We start from the raw sequence: 17,955 nt of genomic DNA, 5'->3' as shown, positions 1-17,955 counted from the left end.
GCCGCCTCTTCAATTAAAGTGCAGTTAACAGCTCACTCTGTTTTTCACATTGGGAAAGATAACTTGCTACTGATTTCCAACCAGCTTTGCAAGGCCTTCTTGAGAGAGACCCTATTACTAAGGCCACCCCACTAGGGTCCCTTTCCTCCATGGGACCTAAACTTGATGCTGCGTCTTATCATCCAACCCCCTTTTGACCCCGCAGTGACATGTATGTGATATAAAATTTTTGTCTTGGAAGACCATCTTTGTAGCAACCATTACATCGGCAAGAAGAATGTCAGAAATTCAGGCCTTATCTTACCATCCTCCTTATCTGGTTTTCCATAAAGACTAGGTTTCTTAGTGCACCAATCCTTCCTTTTTACCTAAAGTTGTTTCTGAGACTAATATCAATCAAACCATTAACTTTCCTGTCTTCTTCCCTAATTTCACTAATAAAGGTGAATACGTACTGCATTTGTTGGATGTCCATAGGCAGTTTTTATCTGCACAGGACAAAATAGTTTAGGAAGGCAGATCAATTGTTCGTTTCCTTCTCCCGCACTAGGAAAGTCATACCAGTGTCCAAGGTTACTCTCGCACAATGGCTGTTGGATTGAATTGCTTTCATTTACACTAAACAAGGCATAGATGTACCCAGACCTTTTCAAGCTTACTCAGCCAGGGCAATGGCCATTTTGACAGTTTTTCAAGCTAATGCATTCATGGATGAAGTTTGTGCAGTGGCCACTTGGGCAAATCATCATACCTTTATCACTCATTACAAGTTGGATTTAGTATATTAGTATAGACCCGCTGTGGTGGTGCTGTGGTAGCATTGTCGCCTCACAATAAGACGCTGTCCGGTTTGATTCTCAGCTAGAGCGTCTTCTGCGTGGAAACATGTGTGAATGGGCGTACCTTCGTTGAAGGTTGTGCGTCAGGGCTGGTAACTCTGCACGTAAAAATCAACTACCAATCATTAGCGGACCAGAGTTCCACTGTGGCGACCCCTAACCGGAAGCCGAAAGACACAAACAAACAAGTTGGATTTAGTATCCAGGGGAAGGGCCTCCTTTGGTTCGATGGTTCTGAAGAGCATTCTTCCGTGAGTCCACCCAGGATAAAGGTATCTGGAAACTCTGTCCCATATGCGAGGACGAAATGAAAAAATTGACAATATCAGATGAAGAAGTTATGTACTTGTCATAACATTCCATCTGAATTGTCTATCTTTCATTTCTCCTTACAACCTCTCCCTCCAAGCTGCCAGCCTTTTGTTTCTGGTAGTCTTTATGGCCTGTTTCTGGTAGTCTTTATGGCCCGTTTTCTTCTCCATACTCCAGAAATGGTGTCCTTATAGCTTTTTCATATAAATATTTTTCATATAAAATTCTTCTCCATATTTTCTGTCAAGAAATAATCTTAGCAAACAAGATCAGAGGTAACTGGGAGAGGTGGAAAGGTGTCTAAAAGCTTTTTGGTCACCACGAGCTTAGTAATGGCAGATTCAGATTCAATGGATCGGATCTAAACCCATATGTAAGGAGAAATGAAAAATCGACAGTGCAGATGGAACATTATGGTAAGTACATAACTTCTTTTTACAAGTTTAGATAGATATGTTCCAGTGGTTAAATGAACTTTTCATAAAAATAATAAAAACTTAAAATGTTTTTCTCCTCATTGTATAGATCACAGGATCAGTCGTCTCGAGCCACAAGTAGCAGTAATAGCAGCAGCACCAGTAATTCTACAAGTACACCGGCAGTAGCTAGTAGCGCAAGTGCCTCCACAACAACCACCACCACTAATCCTTCAAGACCAGGTAGAAATCAGATATGCAGCTTGTTTCTAGTGGAGAATCTTTTATGGTGCATATTAGAAATGTGTTTTAATTAACTTTTTTTTTTTCATTTACATACTATTTTTGCAGTCTTCTTTTTTTAAAATTGTAGAAGGAGGTGTGACCCCCTCCCCCAAGTCTGCATTCACACATTATCATCAGCAGTGGATGAGAGAGTTGCCTAGCTGCCTACTGGGGTTGGCCACCAGCAACTCCTATCAGATTGCCTTAGTGGCCAGTGTAGTAGTATGAGGTTTTCCGCACTTCCAGGGAGACCAGGCTGTTTTAAAAAAAAATCTTTCCAACATAGAAAGCAGAACAAGAACATGTAACTAAATGTATAACTCCTCATGAATTACGAGTAAAACAGTTTTAATTTCATAAACTCTAGGAGTGTTTGCTGATGTAAATTTCTTACTTTTGAAAATAACTGCACACACTGTACGTGCACCACAAGGGAAAGACCCCTTTAAAACATTGTCATCTAAAGTAGTTTGTACTAAATTTAGCCCTTTTTTGTAATGACTACAATAATTTCCTGTGGTCTTACCACATCTATAAGAAAAAGAATATTTGTCAGGAAGAATTTCCAAAAAATCTTTTTCCATCTGCAAAATAATACAATTATTATGAACAGTCTGGTGAAAAGAACTACTATTACTCCCAAAGGGGGCAACCAACCTTAGTTTTCAACCACCATAAGCTAAATCATTCTTATTTTAATAATTCATTTTTTGTTTTATTGTTAGTATTATTTAAAGCCTGTTGTAATATTTTAGAATTATAATCTGTATTAATAAATCTAGACAGTAACCCTTAACTAACATTACCAAGTTCTTTCACTGCAGAACAAATTCTTTTCACCCTATAATACTGTGATAAAGCAATGTTATTAATTGTAAGTCTAGGATGACGATTAGATATCCATAGAAAGGAATTTTTATGGGAATTCTTTCCTGTATTCAGAAGTTTTAGCAGTTCCATCCAACTTTTTCCTCAACCAGTACATCCAACAATGAAATTTTGGAAATATCATTTAAAGTAAAACAAAGACCCTGTCTTTAAATGCGAGTCCAAGGAATTGTGACTTTCAAGGAAGTGATAATTGCTGAATATTTGAGTTTTATTACCATACTGAGGAAGGCTGTTGCCGAAATCAGTGTATGGATTTTAAACTGACTGAATAAAGAATAAATTGTTGGTTTGGGTTTGGAGAATGCTGGCCTCTTTTTTTTTTTTTTTCTCCCCCTGTTGCTGATTGTTTTTTTGCTGTACACTTTTACCTACCTTGCGAATTGCTGCTGTTGTATGGTTTGTTTGTGCTTTCACCGGAGTTGATTTTGAATCCAAACTATCTTATGGATATTACTACTATTGTGGCTGGTTTGGTTTCTGATAAGGATGATTTATCACTGTTCATAGGTAGGCACTAGGCTGTCTGCTCGAAGGCATTTATAAGCCTAGCCAGAATGTGTTGGCTTTCACCGCCCCCTTAGATTAGTTCCCTGTGCCTCTGTCCAGCAGAGCCATTGAAGTGATCCCCGAAGTAAACTTTGTTTCCCATCCACTCGTCAAGGTTTCTCTTGAAGAGAGTTAGCGAAGAGCTCTGCCTAATGTAGATTGGAATCTTGTTCTTGAGCATGGGAAGTCTCTGGGACAGGAATCTATCCCTCCAGCACGTCCTATTTATTGTTGTGGTGAGGTTTAGATCCCTGGACCGTGTGGCTCGAGGGGATATGGTTTGGACCATACATTCATTCTGATAAGTCTGATGTTCGTGTTTCACTGTTGCAGTCATCACATTTGGGTTGTCCCTGCCAGGGTAGCCCTCGACTGGACTGAAAACCAGAGGCTTAGTATTTCTGCATCTGTTGCTGTCACTTCAGGACTGACGCCAGGTCATCAGTAGTATAAAGTAAGGCAGCCAACGCCATTACATCAGTCTTGCTTGCCGAGGAGCCTGAAGCAGAAGCAATTTGCACGAGTGTCTGTCGGCCGCTACCTGATTTTCGTCTTCCGAATTGAAGCTGAAGTCTTCTAAAGCCAAGTACCCCATTGGGGATCCTTTTTTCTTGCTCTGACTGATGTCAGAAAAAGTTAACAATTGTCTCGCCTGTGGAAAGCAAATACCACACCGAAACCTTCATTCTTACTGTCACTTGCTTAGGCCCAGACCATTTCGTCCCTGTCTGTCGCTATTGTGCGTTGTTTAACTCCAGAACTATACATCACCGGGCCCTTATTGTAGCTAGATATTTTCGCTTACAGCCCTTGAATTCCATTATGGCTTCGGTAAGCCATCTGACAGCAAATCTTCTGAAAGAAACATAAGGATAAAGACAGAGACCGCACAGGTCCAAACCTACTGATGACGCTTCCGTTAAGTTAGTCGTCAGTTTTCCGGTCATCAGTGAGCTGCTGTCACAGCCCCTGATGCCCGCTTCTGTGGATTTGCAGGCTGCTACAGAGACCCTTTCGGAGTGTTTTTCGACTAAGGATTCTGCAGGTGTCTCTACCTTGGATGGGTTTGGAGCCTCTGAGCAGGCACTGGCTTCCGAGGAAGTACTTCGCATTACCGATTCTTGACACAAACCGACAACTTCTTTTGCGTCTATCGTTCTTTCGAAAACTACCGAGTTTCTAAGGCTCAGGGTACGAGCCACACCCAAGAAATCGATGACTCGATCTCAGGCACCTGCTTCCTTGCCTCAGTCTCAAATGCTTAAAGTGGCGGAAGACCTTATACTTATCAGGGGAAGCCAAGCTACCCCTTCCAAAAGAAAAAGAGATCTGTCCCCAGTAGTTTTGTCTGAACAGGAGTCTGACTCTGATGCATCTGAGTATGCAGACATGCAACCCCTCTCTGCTTATGAGGATTCTGATGCAGAGGAATCCATTCCTTCAGCCTCTCCATCCAAGGACTTTTCCTTTGGAGAAACCCTTAATACCTTAAGGGAGCATTTCCAATGGGAATGTCAGGACTACCCTCAGTCTAAAAAGAGATTCAGAGAATTCTTAGCTCTTCCACAGCACAGACCCTTGGCCATTACCCCAATCCTGGATGTTGTGGACAATGTTTTCCTGGAATCCAGTTTGATTCCTGACACCCTCCCTCCTGCTCCCAGAAAACCTGACGGGTATTACAGAGTCCCTGACTCGCACATATTTCTTTTCAAAAATCCTGCTGCTGACCCTGAAGTAATTTCTCAAGGGCCTAAAGGAATTAAAGCAACCTCTGCTAAGAATCCCACCCCCTCAGATGGGTATTCCTGAGCACTAGACAGATGGGGTAAAAAGGTATACATCTCTGCCACTCTTGCTATCAGAGCACTAAATTGTCAGTTCCATATGCTAAAATTTCAGCAACATACCGTGGAATTCCTCAAACAAAAAGTGTCTTCCTTTCCTGCTTGTGCAGAATCTAAAGAGTTACAAGAGTTAATGCATTCTGCAAGTCAAGTAACTAAGCACACCTTACACTGTGGTTTGAAGCCCTAGAAGCTTCTTGCAGGGCAGCAGTCACCGGTTCTGTCCTTAAAAGGCATGCTTGGCTTAAGGAATAGCCCTTGCCAGACCATGTCAAATCTGAATTATTGGATGCACCCTTGCACAAAGACAACTTATTTGACACCAAGGCAGAGGAGGTCTTAAAAAAGATGGAAGAAAAAGCTAAATCTTTGCAGACAGTTAAGGATTTCCTACAGGTCCAGTCACCCAGGTTCAGCAGGCATTGCCCCTCCAAGCACTGTTCCTTTCCTGCCCCCACCAGGTCAGTTCAGCCCAGACCCCGGGGAAGCCGACCCACCAGACAGCAGCCACAGGGAATGCAGAGATCAAAGCAGTGGAGTTCCTGCACTTCAAAACCAGGGAGTTCAAAGCCACCCCCCCCCCCCATGGTATGAACTCACAATGACTCTCCTTCCCCATCCCCTCCCTCTGCCCACCTGCACTTGCCCCTAGGAGGAAAACTCTCCTTTCACGGAAGCACCTAGGCCACCATTACCAATGACCACTGGGTCCTTAACATAGTTTCCCAGGGATACAAATTTTCTTTCCACACTCTTCCAACCCCAGAAGGATTCCCAAATCTACCTCCAAACCAGTCGGCAGAGGCAAAAAAGCAAGCCCTTTCCCTGCTCTCTTTGAGGGCAATAGAACACGTTCCTGCAGAACAGATAGGCCAAGGTTTCTACTCCAGACTTTTTCTGGTACGCAGAAAAGAGGGCACTTGGTACCCCATCCTCGATCTATCCATTCTAAGCACCTTTCTGGTGATACCAAAATTCAAAATGCTTACCCTCCAGCAACTGCTACCCATGCTCTCCAAGGATGCTTGGCTAGCCACCCTAGACCTAAAAGAGGCCTACTTCCACATTTCTATAAGGGAATCATGCAGGAAATATCTACTTTTCAGGGCAGGATCTCTGCACTTTCAGTTCTTTGCGCTTCCCTTTGGCTTCTCTACTGCTTCCAGAGTTTTCACAAAATGTCTTGCTCCTGCCATTGCCTTTTGCAGACAAAGGAATATCTAAATTTACCCATACTTAGACAACTGCCTAATTCAGGCAGACAGGAAAAGCTGCTCAAGCACCTGGCCTTTGTAAAGTCCCTACTGACCTACCTAGGGTACACTATCAACGAAAAGAAATCCAAACTAGTACCCACCCAAAGGATTATATTCCTGGGAGCAAGCCTGGAGACAGTATCCCAGATGGCATTCCTTACCCCAGAAAAGCAAACTTACCTGATAGCCTACTTCTTTCAACTAGCCACCAGACCCCAGTTATCTGCAAGAAAAATCCTGCAAGCTCTGGGGTTCATGGCTTCTTGCATTCTACTCATTCCATATGCCAGACTGCATATGAGGAAACTTAAGTGGTACCTAAAAAGCCTTTGGTGTCAATACTCTCAAGACCTGGAAACTCTTATACCAATGATACCTTGCCTAAGGAAAAATTTTCTTTAGTGGGCAGCAGCAGCATGCTCAAACAAGAAGGGAGTACCTTTCTCACCACCCCCACGCTGCCCAGACCCTCACCACAGACGCATCAGTCTATGCCTGGGATGCACACCTGGATGGCAGGTGCATACAGGGCCAATGGAGCCCACAACAAATCCATCTGCACATCAACCAAAAAGAAATGTTAGCTGTCCAGCATGCATTGACAGCTTTCAGGCCCCTTCTCTCCCCAGGGGCTCCCCTGATCAAAACAGACAACACCACTGTGATGTGGTATATCAACAAGCAGGGAGGGACTTACTCCTACCCTCTATGCAGGCTGGCCATGACCCTTTGGCACATGGCCTCTGCCATGCAACTCCACCTGTTAGCACAATTCCTGCCAGGCTCTTTCAACTCTCTGTCAGACCACTTAAGCAGAAATCTTCCGGACCCACATGAGTGGGCAGCTAGACCAAAGAACCTTTACCCTATTAACTCAGAAATGGGACACCCTGAAGGTTGACCTGTTTGCCTCCCACACCAATCATCAGCTCAGCAAGTTCTGCACCTGGGAGCATCACTGCATGACTTGGAAAGTGGCTGCCATATCCTTGCCCTGGGTCAATCTCAGTCTCTGCATTTCCCCCACTACTTCTCATCATCAGGGCACTCTGCAAAATAAGGGAGGAAAAACCAAGGACAATTCTGATTGCTCCAGACTGCCCCGCCAGCACTGGTACCCACTGCTGCGCAGCTTATCCCCACTACCACCATGGCATCTCCCTCAGACCCCAACCCTCCTGACCCAGACCGAAGGAGAATTCATGCATCCCCAATTGCAGACCCTCAATTTGACAGCCTGCCTTATTCCCTGACCCCACTGATCAATCTGCCAACCTCAGTAAACAGTTTCTAGATATTGTATGTGAGGCTAGATGCCCTACCACTAGAAAGTCTTATGCTGACAAATGGAAAAGGTTCTGCACCTGGATTCAGGCTAAGGGAGCCGATACGGCACAGCCCTCCTACCTCTCATCCTGGATTACCTAGCTGACCTGCTACACAGTGGTCTCTCCTTTTCCTCTATTAAGATTCATGCCTCTGCTATCTCTGCTCATTTCCACACCCTTTCCCCTTTTCCTCACACCCTCTGCTCAAACAATTCCTAAGAGGGTCTAGCAACTTGACGCTACCCAGAAGAGCACCTACCCCAGCTTGGGACCTTAACTTTGTGTTGGAGAAGCTCACCCTGCCCCATTTGAAACCAGCATCTTCAGCAGAGTTAAAATTTATCTTCTGGAAAACAGCTTTTCTTCTAGTCATCACTTCAGCCAGAAGAGTCTCCGAGCTACAAGCACTCATGACTGTAGAGCCCTTCATTATCTTCTATGCTAACAGGGTGTCCCTCAGGACTAACCTATCCTTCATGTCCAGAGTAGTGTCCAGTGTGGCTGTCAACCAATCCATTCATTTGCCCATCTTTTTCCCCTAACCCACAAAACAAGGGGGAAAGGATCCTGCACTCTCTAGATGTGCACAGACGGCTCAGATTCTATCTAGACAGGACTAAATAATTAAAAAAGTCTGATCAATTACTGGTCAGCTTTGCTGCAGGGGCAGAGGGCAAAGCCATCTCCAAACAAACCATTTCCAAATGGATAGCACACTGCATCCATTTCTGTTAAAAGCAACAAGGAAAACCTCCCCTTAAGGGGGTCAGGACTCGCACCACCAGAGCAGCCTCCACATCTGCAACTTTCCTCAGAGGAGTCCTCACCAGGAAATCCTGGAGACTGCCACCTGGACATCTGTTCACATTTTCACCAAGCATTACCACCTGCCTGTCTTCTCCAAATCCAAGGCAGGCTTTGCCACTGAAGTCTTGCAGGGCATCCTAGCCAGCCCCTAGTCTCCTTGACTGCCTCCACCCTTTTCCACAGCTTTGGGATTCAACCCAAATGTGATGACTGCAACAGTGAAACATGAAGAACATAGTACAGATGTCCTTCAAGGATGCATCTGCAGTCATAACATATGGGTTGTCCTGCCTCAGGCAGCCCTTCGGTCGGCCGGATTCCAAAGTCTGGGTCTGGCCTCGGCTGATGTCGCACTTGCTCCAACGTCAGAACGTCTGGGGTATAAAAGCATCAGCCGACACCATTTTCCTCAGTCTTTTCTTGCCGCGCGGTGCCCAAAGCAGAAGCAGTTTGCAAGTGCCGGTCGGCCAGCTCCTTTGATTCAGCTACCGAAGACTTCGAAAAAGCTAAGTACCCCGTTGGGGACTCTTTCTTGCCTCAGCCGATGTCAGATAAAGTAAATAATTGTTTAACTTGTGGGAAACAAATACCTCATAAGGATTTCCACTCTTATTGTCTACCTTGCTTAGGCCCAGACCACGACGTCTCAGCCTGCTCTGCCTGTGCTTCCTTCAACCGACGAACGCTTAGGCGTCGGTCGGAGTTTGCAGAGGAATATTTTGGGACTAACTTTGCTTATATAATGCCGTCGGAGACTCCGACTTCACATACAGTAAAAAAACGGAAGGACAAGGACCGACCCTCGCAGCCCGCGGTTTCGGCTGAAACCTCGGTCAGGCCTACCGCGAGTGTCTCAGTTTCGGCTGAAACAGAGTCCTCGGTGCTTCCTGTTACCGAAACCTTACAACCGACCACCTCTGCCTCTGAGGCTCCGGCCGAGTCGGTTATTGAACTACCTACGGAAACCGGAGTCCAGGACATGTCCGACACCATTCCTTTAGACAAATCCACCCCTCCACGTGGTGCAGTCAGACCCCCTGCATCCATGTCCATTAAGGCCTTCTCTAGGGCTAAAGCTGCCAGACTTGCCAAAGCCTTGCCTCCCAAGTCTACCTCTCAGAGGCCTTCTACCAGCACTCAAATTCTCAGCTTAGCAGAGGACCTTATCTCCTTAATTAGAGGTTCTCAACCTCACCCGGACAGGGGCTCTCTTCCACCTCCAGATAAAAGGCCCAGAGTTGAGCCCTCTGACCCCCACTCTTCAGATGAGTCTACGGATGAATCTGTGTTGTCAGAGCACCAGCAGGAGGCTTATTCGGCCTACGAGGATTCTGATGCTGAAGAATCTATTCCTTCGGCCTCCCCTCCTGAAGAATTTTCTTTTGGTGAGACATTGCATTCCATGAGGGAGCATTTCCAATGGCAGGGCCAGGAATTTTCTGATTCAGAAAAGATTAAGGACCTTTTTACATTTACCTCAGCATAGGCCTTTGGCTATACCACCTGTTTTGAATGTTGTTGATGATGTGTACTCTGATGCTAGTACAGCCCCTGATTCTCTGCCTCCGGCTCCTGCCAAACCAGATAGGTACTACAGGGTTCCGGATTCTCACTTTCACCTGTACAAGGCCCACACTGCAGACCCAGAAACCATTTCACAGGGCCCTAAAGGGGTTGCAGCTGCCACTGCTAAAAATCCTTTACCTTCTGAAAGGGAATCTAGAGCTTTAGAGCGATGGGGAAAGAAAGTATATACCTCTGCAACTCTTTCTATGAGGGCATTAAATTGTCAATTCCATATGATTCAGTACCAAGAGTATTTGTTGGATGAATTGTATAAGAAACTTTCCTCCTCTGAGCCCCTTGACCGTAAATCTCTTCAGGATCTGGTACATAACTCACAGCAGGTTAGCAACCATTTTCTGCAATGTGGCTATGATGCACTGGAGGCTTCAGGTAGGTCAGCAATGACAGGGGCAGTTATACGAAGGCATGCCTGGTTGAAGGAACAAGCTCTACCGGACCATGTTAAAGCTAAGCTCCTGGATGCTCCAATGGAAAAAAAAAATTATTTGGTTCCACAGCCCAGGAGGTCTTAAAGAAGTATGAAGAAAAGGCAAAATCTGTGCAAACAGTCAAGGATTTTCTGCAGGTACAACCACCGAGATTCAGCAGAAACTGGCCTACTAAGAATTGGTCCTTTCCAGATTCAGACAGACCACAGATAGGCAGGAACAGGCGTACCAGAGGTAGGGGGCAAGCTAGAGGCCACTACAGAGGTCGTCAGTGGCAGCCACCCAACCAGGGAGGTAGTGCAGCTACAGCAACAACAACTGCTACACCAGGACAAACACAATGACTTACTTCTGACTCCACCGACCAGGGCTCAATTAGAAGCACCATTGGGCGGAAAGCTTTCTTTATTTTCAGAAAATTGGCATTACATTACAAGGGACTCATGGACACTGCAAATAATAGACAAAGGGTACAGGTTCCATTTCCACACATTGCCAAAAAGACAAGGAATGCCAGACCTGCCACCAAATCAGAGGGCGGAGGCTTTGAAGCAAATCACCAAATTACTACAAATGAAAGCCATAGAAAAGGTTCCTCTCTCAGAACAAGGCCAAGGTTTTTATTCAAGGCTATTCCTTGTTCCAAGAAAAGAAAAGCAATGGAGGCCTATTCTCGATCTGTCCGCACTGAACACTTACCTCATTGTGCCGAAATTCAAGATGCTGACCCTACAGCAACTTCTTCCCTTGCTGGGCAAGGAGTCTTGGCTGGTGACTCTAGATCTCAAGGAGGCATACCTGCATGTCCCCATTCGACAAAGTTGCAGAAGACACCTCAGATTTCTTGCAGGATCAGAGCATTATCAATTCTCAACATTGCCCTTTGGCTTATCTACTGCGCCCAGAGTGTTCACGAAATGCCTGGCATCAGTAATTGCACACTGCAGACTTCAGGGGATTCAAATCTACCCATATCTGGACGACTGCCTGATACAAGCGGACAGCAAGACAAAATTGGTAAAGGACTTGGACTATGCCATCCAGCTGCTACAGGCCTTGGGATACACAGTCAGCACCCAAAAATCAAGACTTGTGCCATCCCAAAGGATAACCTTTTTGGGTGCAGATCTGGATACAACCACCCAAATGGCCTTTCTCACAGAAGAAAAGCAGAAACAACTTCCAGATTACTTCAAGAATCTGTTAAGACAAACTCAACTAACTGCAAGGAAAATCCTGCAGGCCCTGGGTTTCATGGCATCCTGCATAATATTAATCCCACAAGCCAGGCTGCATATGAGAAGATTACAATGGTACCTAAGGAGTGTATGGACTCAGCACAGTCACAGCTTAGAAACTCTGATTCCAATCATACCTTGCCTTCAGAAGGAATTCCTGTGGTGGGCTCTAGCCTGCCAGACCAACCGAGGGTTGCCTTTCTTGAAACCAAAAGCAAACCAAATCATCACCACGGACGCTTCAGACCGAGGTTGGGGAGCGCACATGGAGGACAAATGTATCCAAGGCCTATGGTCTCAAGGGCAGATGTAAATGCACATAAACCAAAAGGAAATGCTGGCAGTGATGCATGCAATCGAGGCTTTCAAACCTTTCCTTCAACAAGGCCACCTGCTAATAAGGACAGACAACACCACAGTTATGTGGTACATAAACAAGCAAGGAGGCACACATTCCTACCCTCTATGCAGACTGGCTATGAATCTATGGGATCTTTGCTTGAAACAAAATATATAACTACAGGCCCAGTTCGTGCCAGGGAAAGACAATACTCTGGCAGACAGCTTAAGCAGAACTACCACGGATGCACACGAATGGATGCTGCACCCAGACATCTTCTTACTCATAACACAGGCATGGGGAAGGCCCGAGATAGATCTATTCGTCTCTTCCCACAATCATCAACTGAAAAGTTTTTGCACAAGGACATACCATCCACAAGCATGGAAAGTGGACTCTCTCTCATTCAGCTGGAAAGCCCAAAAAGTCTATGCTTTCCCACCAATCCCATTAATGTCCAAGGTTTTACTGAAGATCAGGGCAGAACAGACAAAAGTGATTCTGATTGCTCCAGACTGGCCAAGGCAGCATTGGTACCCACTGTTGAAGAGCTTATCACAGACGAAACCGTGGCCTCTCCCATTATGGCCTCTTCTTCTGACGCAGAACTATTACAAGATCCTGCATCCCAACCTAAAGACCTTGCAGCTAACTGCCTGGAGAATACCATGACTCCTTCCCAGGACAGCTTATCCCAGAGGGTAAAGGACATTATTATGGAAGCTCGCCCTTCCACAAGGAAGGCATACTCAGCAAAATGGAAAAGATTTCTCAGTTGGAACACAACAAAAGGCCTTGATGTGACAGTGATGAACATGGCACATATACTGGAATACTTAGCAGAATTGTTCCACGATGGCCTGTCTTATTCTTCCATTAAAATACATGCCTCAGCAATTTCAGCAGAATACAATGCAAATCCTCCTGTCTTTTTGCATCCCCTCTTAAGACAATTTGTCAGAGGAATCAAAAACATCAATCCTCCAAGGAGACCACCTTTACCTACTTGGGACCTTAACTTTGTGCTGGAAAAACTAACACTTCCTCCTTTTGAACCAGCAGCATCGGCAGATTCACAGTTTCTATCCTGGAAAACTGCATTCCTTCTGGCCATAACTTCAGCAAGAAGAGTATCTGAGTTACAAGCTTTAATGGCAGTGCAGCCATTTCTTATTTTTCATCAGGACAGAGTCTCATTAAGAACCAACCCAACCTTTATGCCAAAGGTGGTATCTAGAGTATCCTTGAACCAATCAATTCATTTGCCTACTTTCTTCCCAAATCCACAAAATAAAGGGGAGAAACTACTACACACTCTGGATATCCATAGACAATTACGCTACTACTTGGACAGAACTAAAAGTTACAGAAAGACTGACCAACTGTTTGTAGCATATGCTGCTGGGGCACAAGGAAAAGCAATTTCCAAACAGACAATCTCAAAATGGATAGGAAATTGCATTCGCTTTTGCTACTCCTTTCATGGAAAGACTGTTCCTGTGAATATTAGGCCTCATTCCACGAGAGCCACAGCCACCACTACAGCCTTCCTAAGAGGGGTGGCTACCAAGGACATTTTAGAAGCTGCTACCTGGAGCTCCGTGCATACTTTTGCCAAGCATTACAATTTACCCTTATACTCCAGATCCAGAGCAGGCTTTGCTACTGCAGTCCTGCAGGGTCTCTTAACTACACCATCTTTTTCTTAGTACCTCCACCCCCAGATTGGCTATGGTATTCTACCCATATGTTATGACTGCAGATGCATCCTTGAAGGACATAGTACAGTTTTGTATCTACCATAAATGTAGATGTCTGATAGGTATGCATCTGCATTCAGGTTTACCCTCCCTCCTTCCCCTCTGTGGTATTCCTAGGGTGCTTACCCCTCTATTAGCTAGCTGGGGGAATCTGTTGTGGTGTATTTGTATTGATATATTTATATATATGTATATATTTTTGCAATTTTTTGGCATTTTTTTCCAAATTTAGCCTTCTTAGAGGGCACCTGGCATCTGGGGCAAGAAAAACTGAGGAAAATGGCGTTGGCTGTATAAAAGCAAGTGCGACATCAGCCGAGGCCAGACCCAGACTTTGGAATCCGGCCGACCGAAGGGCTGCCCGAGGCAGGACAACCCATATGTTATGACTGCAGATGCATACCTATCGGACATCTACATTTATGGTAGGTACAAAACTGTACTTTGTGTACACTTACCATAAATGTAGATGTTCGAGTGTATTCACTGGCGCATTTCTGGATGTTCATCGTGCATACAGCTGCAGTCATAACACATGGGTTCTCCTGCCGTCAGGCGGGTCCTCGGTCGGCCGAATTCCAAAGTCTAGGTCCGGCGTCGGTTGTCGTCGCTTCTTCCCTGACGTCAGTGCGACAGGGGTATAAAGGAACCAGCTGACGCCATTTTCTTCAGTCTTTCTTGCCGCGCGGTGCCCGAAGCAGAAGCAGTAAGCAAGTGCCGGTCGGCCAGCTCCTGAAATTACGGAAATTTTTAAACCGAAGTCTTCTTGAAAGCCAAGTACCCCGTTGGGGAAATTTTTCTTGCCTCAGACCGATGTCAGACAAAGTTAATAATTGTATTTCATGTGGGAAGCAAATACCGCATAAGGATTTCCATTCCCTCTGTATACCTTGTTTAGGCCCAGACCACAACATCTTGGCCTGTCGCTTTTGTGCTACATTCAACAAACGCACCATTAAGTGTCGGGTGGAGTTCGCCCAGCATTATTTTGGGAAAACATTTAACTATATTATGTCGTCGGATACTCCGACTCCAGTTTTGTCTAAAAAAACGCAAAGATAAGGACCGACACACGAGGTCCGCGGCCTCTACCGACACCACGCCAAAGCCGACTACACGTGGCCTGGTTCTCAGCGAGGCGCCTACGCAGCCCCTGACTACCGACGACACTTCTTTGGCGGTGTCCCCTGTGCCCGAGGTCGCAGGCTCCTCGGCCCACACCCCGACAGATACCGAAGCCACTCTTGGCGTTGAACCTCAAAATGTGGACAGGTTTACCTCCACTCAGTGTCTTCAGACCTTCTTCTTCTTTCTCCATCAAGGCTTTCACTAAGTCTAAAGCAGCCTTGCACTTGAGCTACACAGGGCCCATCTCCAGGCCCCATGCCTAAAAAGCAGATGCTTAAAATGGCTGAGGATTTAATTACTCTTATCAGGGGTTCTCAACCCCCCACCGGACAAAAGGCCCAGAGTGGAGGAAGAATCCCCCTCCTCTGATCAGGGCTCCATTATTTCAGAGCACTCTGATGATCAGGAACATTCTTACTCCCCTTTTGAAGACTCTGATGCGGAGGAGTCCATTCCTTCTGTATCCCCCCCCCAGAGGATTACTCATTTGGGGAAACTTTGCATAATTTAAGGGAACACTTCCACTAGGAAGGCCAAGATTATTCAGATTCCAAGAAAAGGCTTAGGGAATTTCTCTTACTACCTCAGCACAGGCCTCTGGCTATACCTCCTGTCTTGGACATCCTAGATGATGTTTACTTGGAGGCCTGCTTTAACCCGGACTCTCTGCCTCCAGCCCCAGTTAAGCCTGACAGGTACTACAGGGTTCCTGACTCACACCAATTTCTATACAAAAGCCATGCTGCTGACCCAGAAACCATCTCACAGGGCCCCAAAGGAATTAAAGCCTCCACTGCTAAAAATCCATTACCTTCCTGGAGAGATTCCAGATCCTTAGAAAGGTGGGGAAAAAAGGTATATACCTCGGCTACCTTAACCATGAGGGCCTTAAACTGTCAGTTCCATATGCTAAAATACCAACAGTTTTTGTTATCACAATTGAAAAGTAAAATGTCACAACCTGAACAACCAGACTTGAAAGAGTTGCAGGATTTGATGCATAGTGCAGAACAAGTGGGTAAGCATACCTTACAATGTGGTTTTGATGCTCTAGAGGCCTCATGTAGAGCTGCTGTTACAGGATCAGTCATAAGTAGACATGCCTGGCTCAAGGAACAAACCTTGCCTGATCATGTCAAAGCTAAATTACTAGATGCCCCTCTTCAAAAGGATGTATTATTTAGTGCTAATGCTGAGGAGGTATTAAGGAAAATGGAGGAAAAGGCTAAATCAATGCAAACTGTGAAGGATTTTCTACAGGTACAACCCCCACATTTCAGTAGAAATTGGCCTTCCAAAAATTGGTCCTTTCCAGCCACAGACAGACCCCAAAGAGGCAGATACAGGCACCCGAGGGGCAGAGGACAATCCCAAGGATCCTTTAGAGGCAGACAATGGCAAGCTCCTACACAAAGAGGTGGTGAGGATAACTCGCAATCATTCAGAAAGCAAGCCCAGTGACTTTCCCCTTTGCATGCCAAGCAAGACTCAAATGGCAGCCCCCTTAGGAGGAAAGCTGGCATTATTTTCAAAGAATTGGCATATTGTCACAAAAGACAAATGGATCCTGGACATTATAAACAGAGGCTACAGATTACATTTTCACACCCTTCCAAAAATGAGAGGCATGCCAAACCTGCCACACAATCAAAGGGCAGAGGCACAAAGGCAAATTACAAATCTCATAGACATGAAAGCTATTAAAGAGGTACCTACGCATGAACAAGGTCAAGGTTTTTATTCCAGGCTATTCCTGGTACCAAGGATGGGAAAAGATTGGAGACCTATTTTGGACCTGTCCATCCTAAACACATTTCTACTCGTACCAAAATTCAAGATGCTCACTCTACAGCAACTTCTTCCCATGCTGGGCAAGGAGTCTTGGCTGGTAACATTGGACCTAAAGGAGGCATACCTGCATGTCCCAATCAGACAAAATTGCAGAAGATACCTCGGATTTCTTGCAGGTTCAACCCATTATCAATTCTCTGCATTGCCCTTTGGCTTATCTACTGCGCCCAGAGTATACTGCGCCCAGAGTATTCACGAAATGCCTGGCATCAGTAATTGCCTACTGCAGACTTCAAGGGATACAAATATACCCTTATTTGGACGACTGCCTGATCCAAGCGGACAGCAAGCACATCCTTCTGAAACATCTGGCTTATGTAATAATGTTGTTGAGCTCTCTGGGATACACAGTCAACAAAAAGAAATCAAGGCTAATACCCTCTCGGAAGATAATTTTCCTGGGTGCCAACTTGGACACAAACACCCAGATGGCCTACCTCACGCCAGAGAAGCAGGTGCAACTAACTCAATACTTCAGAGCACTAGCAAATTGCACCAGGCTGACTGCAAGGAAAATCCTGCAGGCTCTGGGATTCATGGCATCTTGCATCTTACTAATCCCGTGTGCAAAGCTGCATATGAGGAAACTTCAATGGTACCTGAAAAACATATGGTCTCAACACAGCCACAGTTTGGAAACAATAATACCACTAATTCCGTGTCTGCAAAAGGAATTTCTGTGGTGGGCTCAAGCATGCTAAACAAACACAGGTCTTCCATTCAGCAAGCCTCAAGCAAATCAAGTCATCACATCAGACGCCTCGGACTACGCCTGGGGGGCGCACATGACAGATTGGTGCATTCAGGGCAAATGGTCCCAAAAAGAAAAGCACCTTCACATCAATCAAAAGGAAATGCTAGCAGTAATAAATGCTATTATAGCTTTCAAGGACCTTCTGCAACCAGGTCAACTATTGATAAGAACGGACAACACCACAGTTATGTGGTACATAAACAAACAGGGAGGAACACATTCATACCCCCTATGCAGACTGGCCATGTCACTTTGGAACATGGCTATGGACTTACAAATTGAACTACAAGCACAGTACTTGCCAGGCAGGGAAAACACGCTGGCAGACAACCTAAGCAGAAA

General features: G+C 45.4%; 1 protein-coding gene across 6 annotated transcripts in view; it reads left to right on the top strand.

The window, feature by feature from the left end:
- Window positions 1-17,955, top strand: part of UBQLN1 (ubiquilin 1) — a 1,666,336-nt gene that overhangs the window by 336,726 nt on the left and 1,311,655 nt on the right. For all 6 annotated transcript variants that reach the window (XM_044083698.1, XM_044083697.1, XM_044083695.1 and 3 more), the window contains exon 3: window positions 1,677-1,810. In XM_044083698.1, the coding sequence (XP_043939633.1) occupies window positions 1,677-1,810 (134 nt within the window). The remainder of the gene's footprint in view (window positions 1-1,676; window positions 1,811-17,955) is intronic.

This window comes from Protopterus annectens, chromosome 9.part0 (assembly GCF_019279795.1).
Source record: "Protopterus annectens isolate FY-2018-M chromosome 9.part0, PAN1.0, whole genome shotgun sequence".
Lineage (NCBI taxonomy): Eukaryota > Metazoa > Chordata > Ceratodontiformes > Protopteridae > Protopterus > Protopterus annectens.
This window is presented reverse-complemented; position numbering and strand designations above follow the sequence as displayed.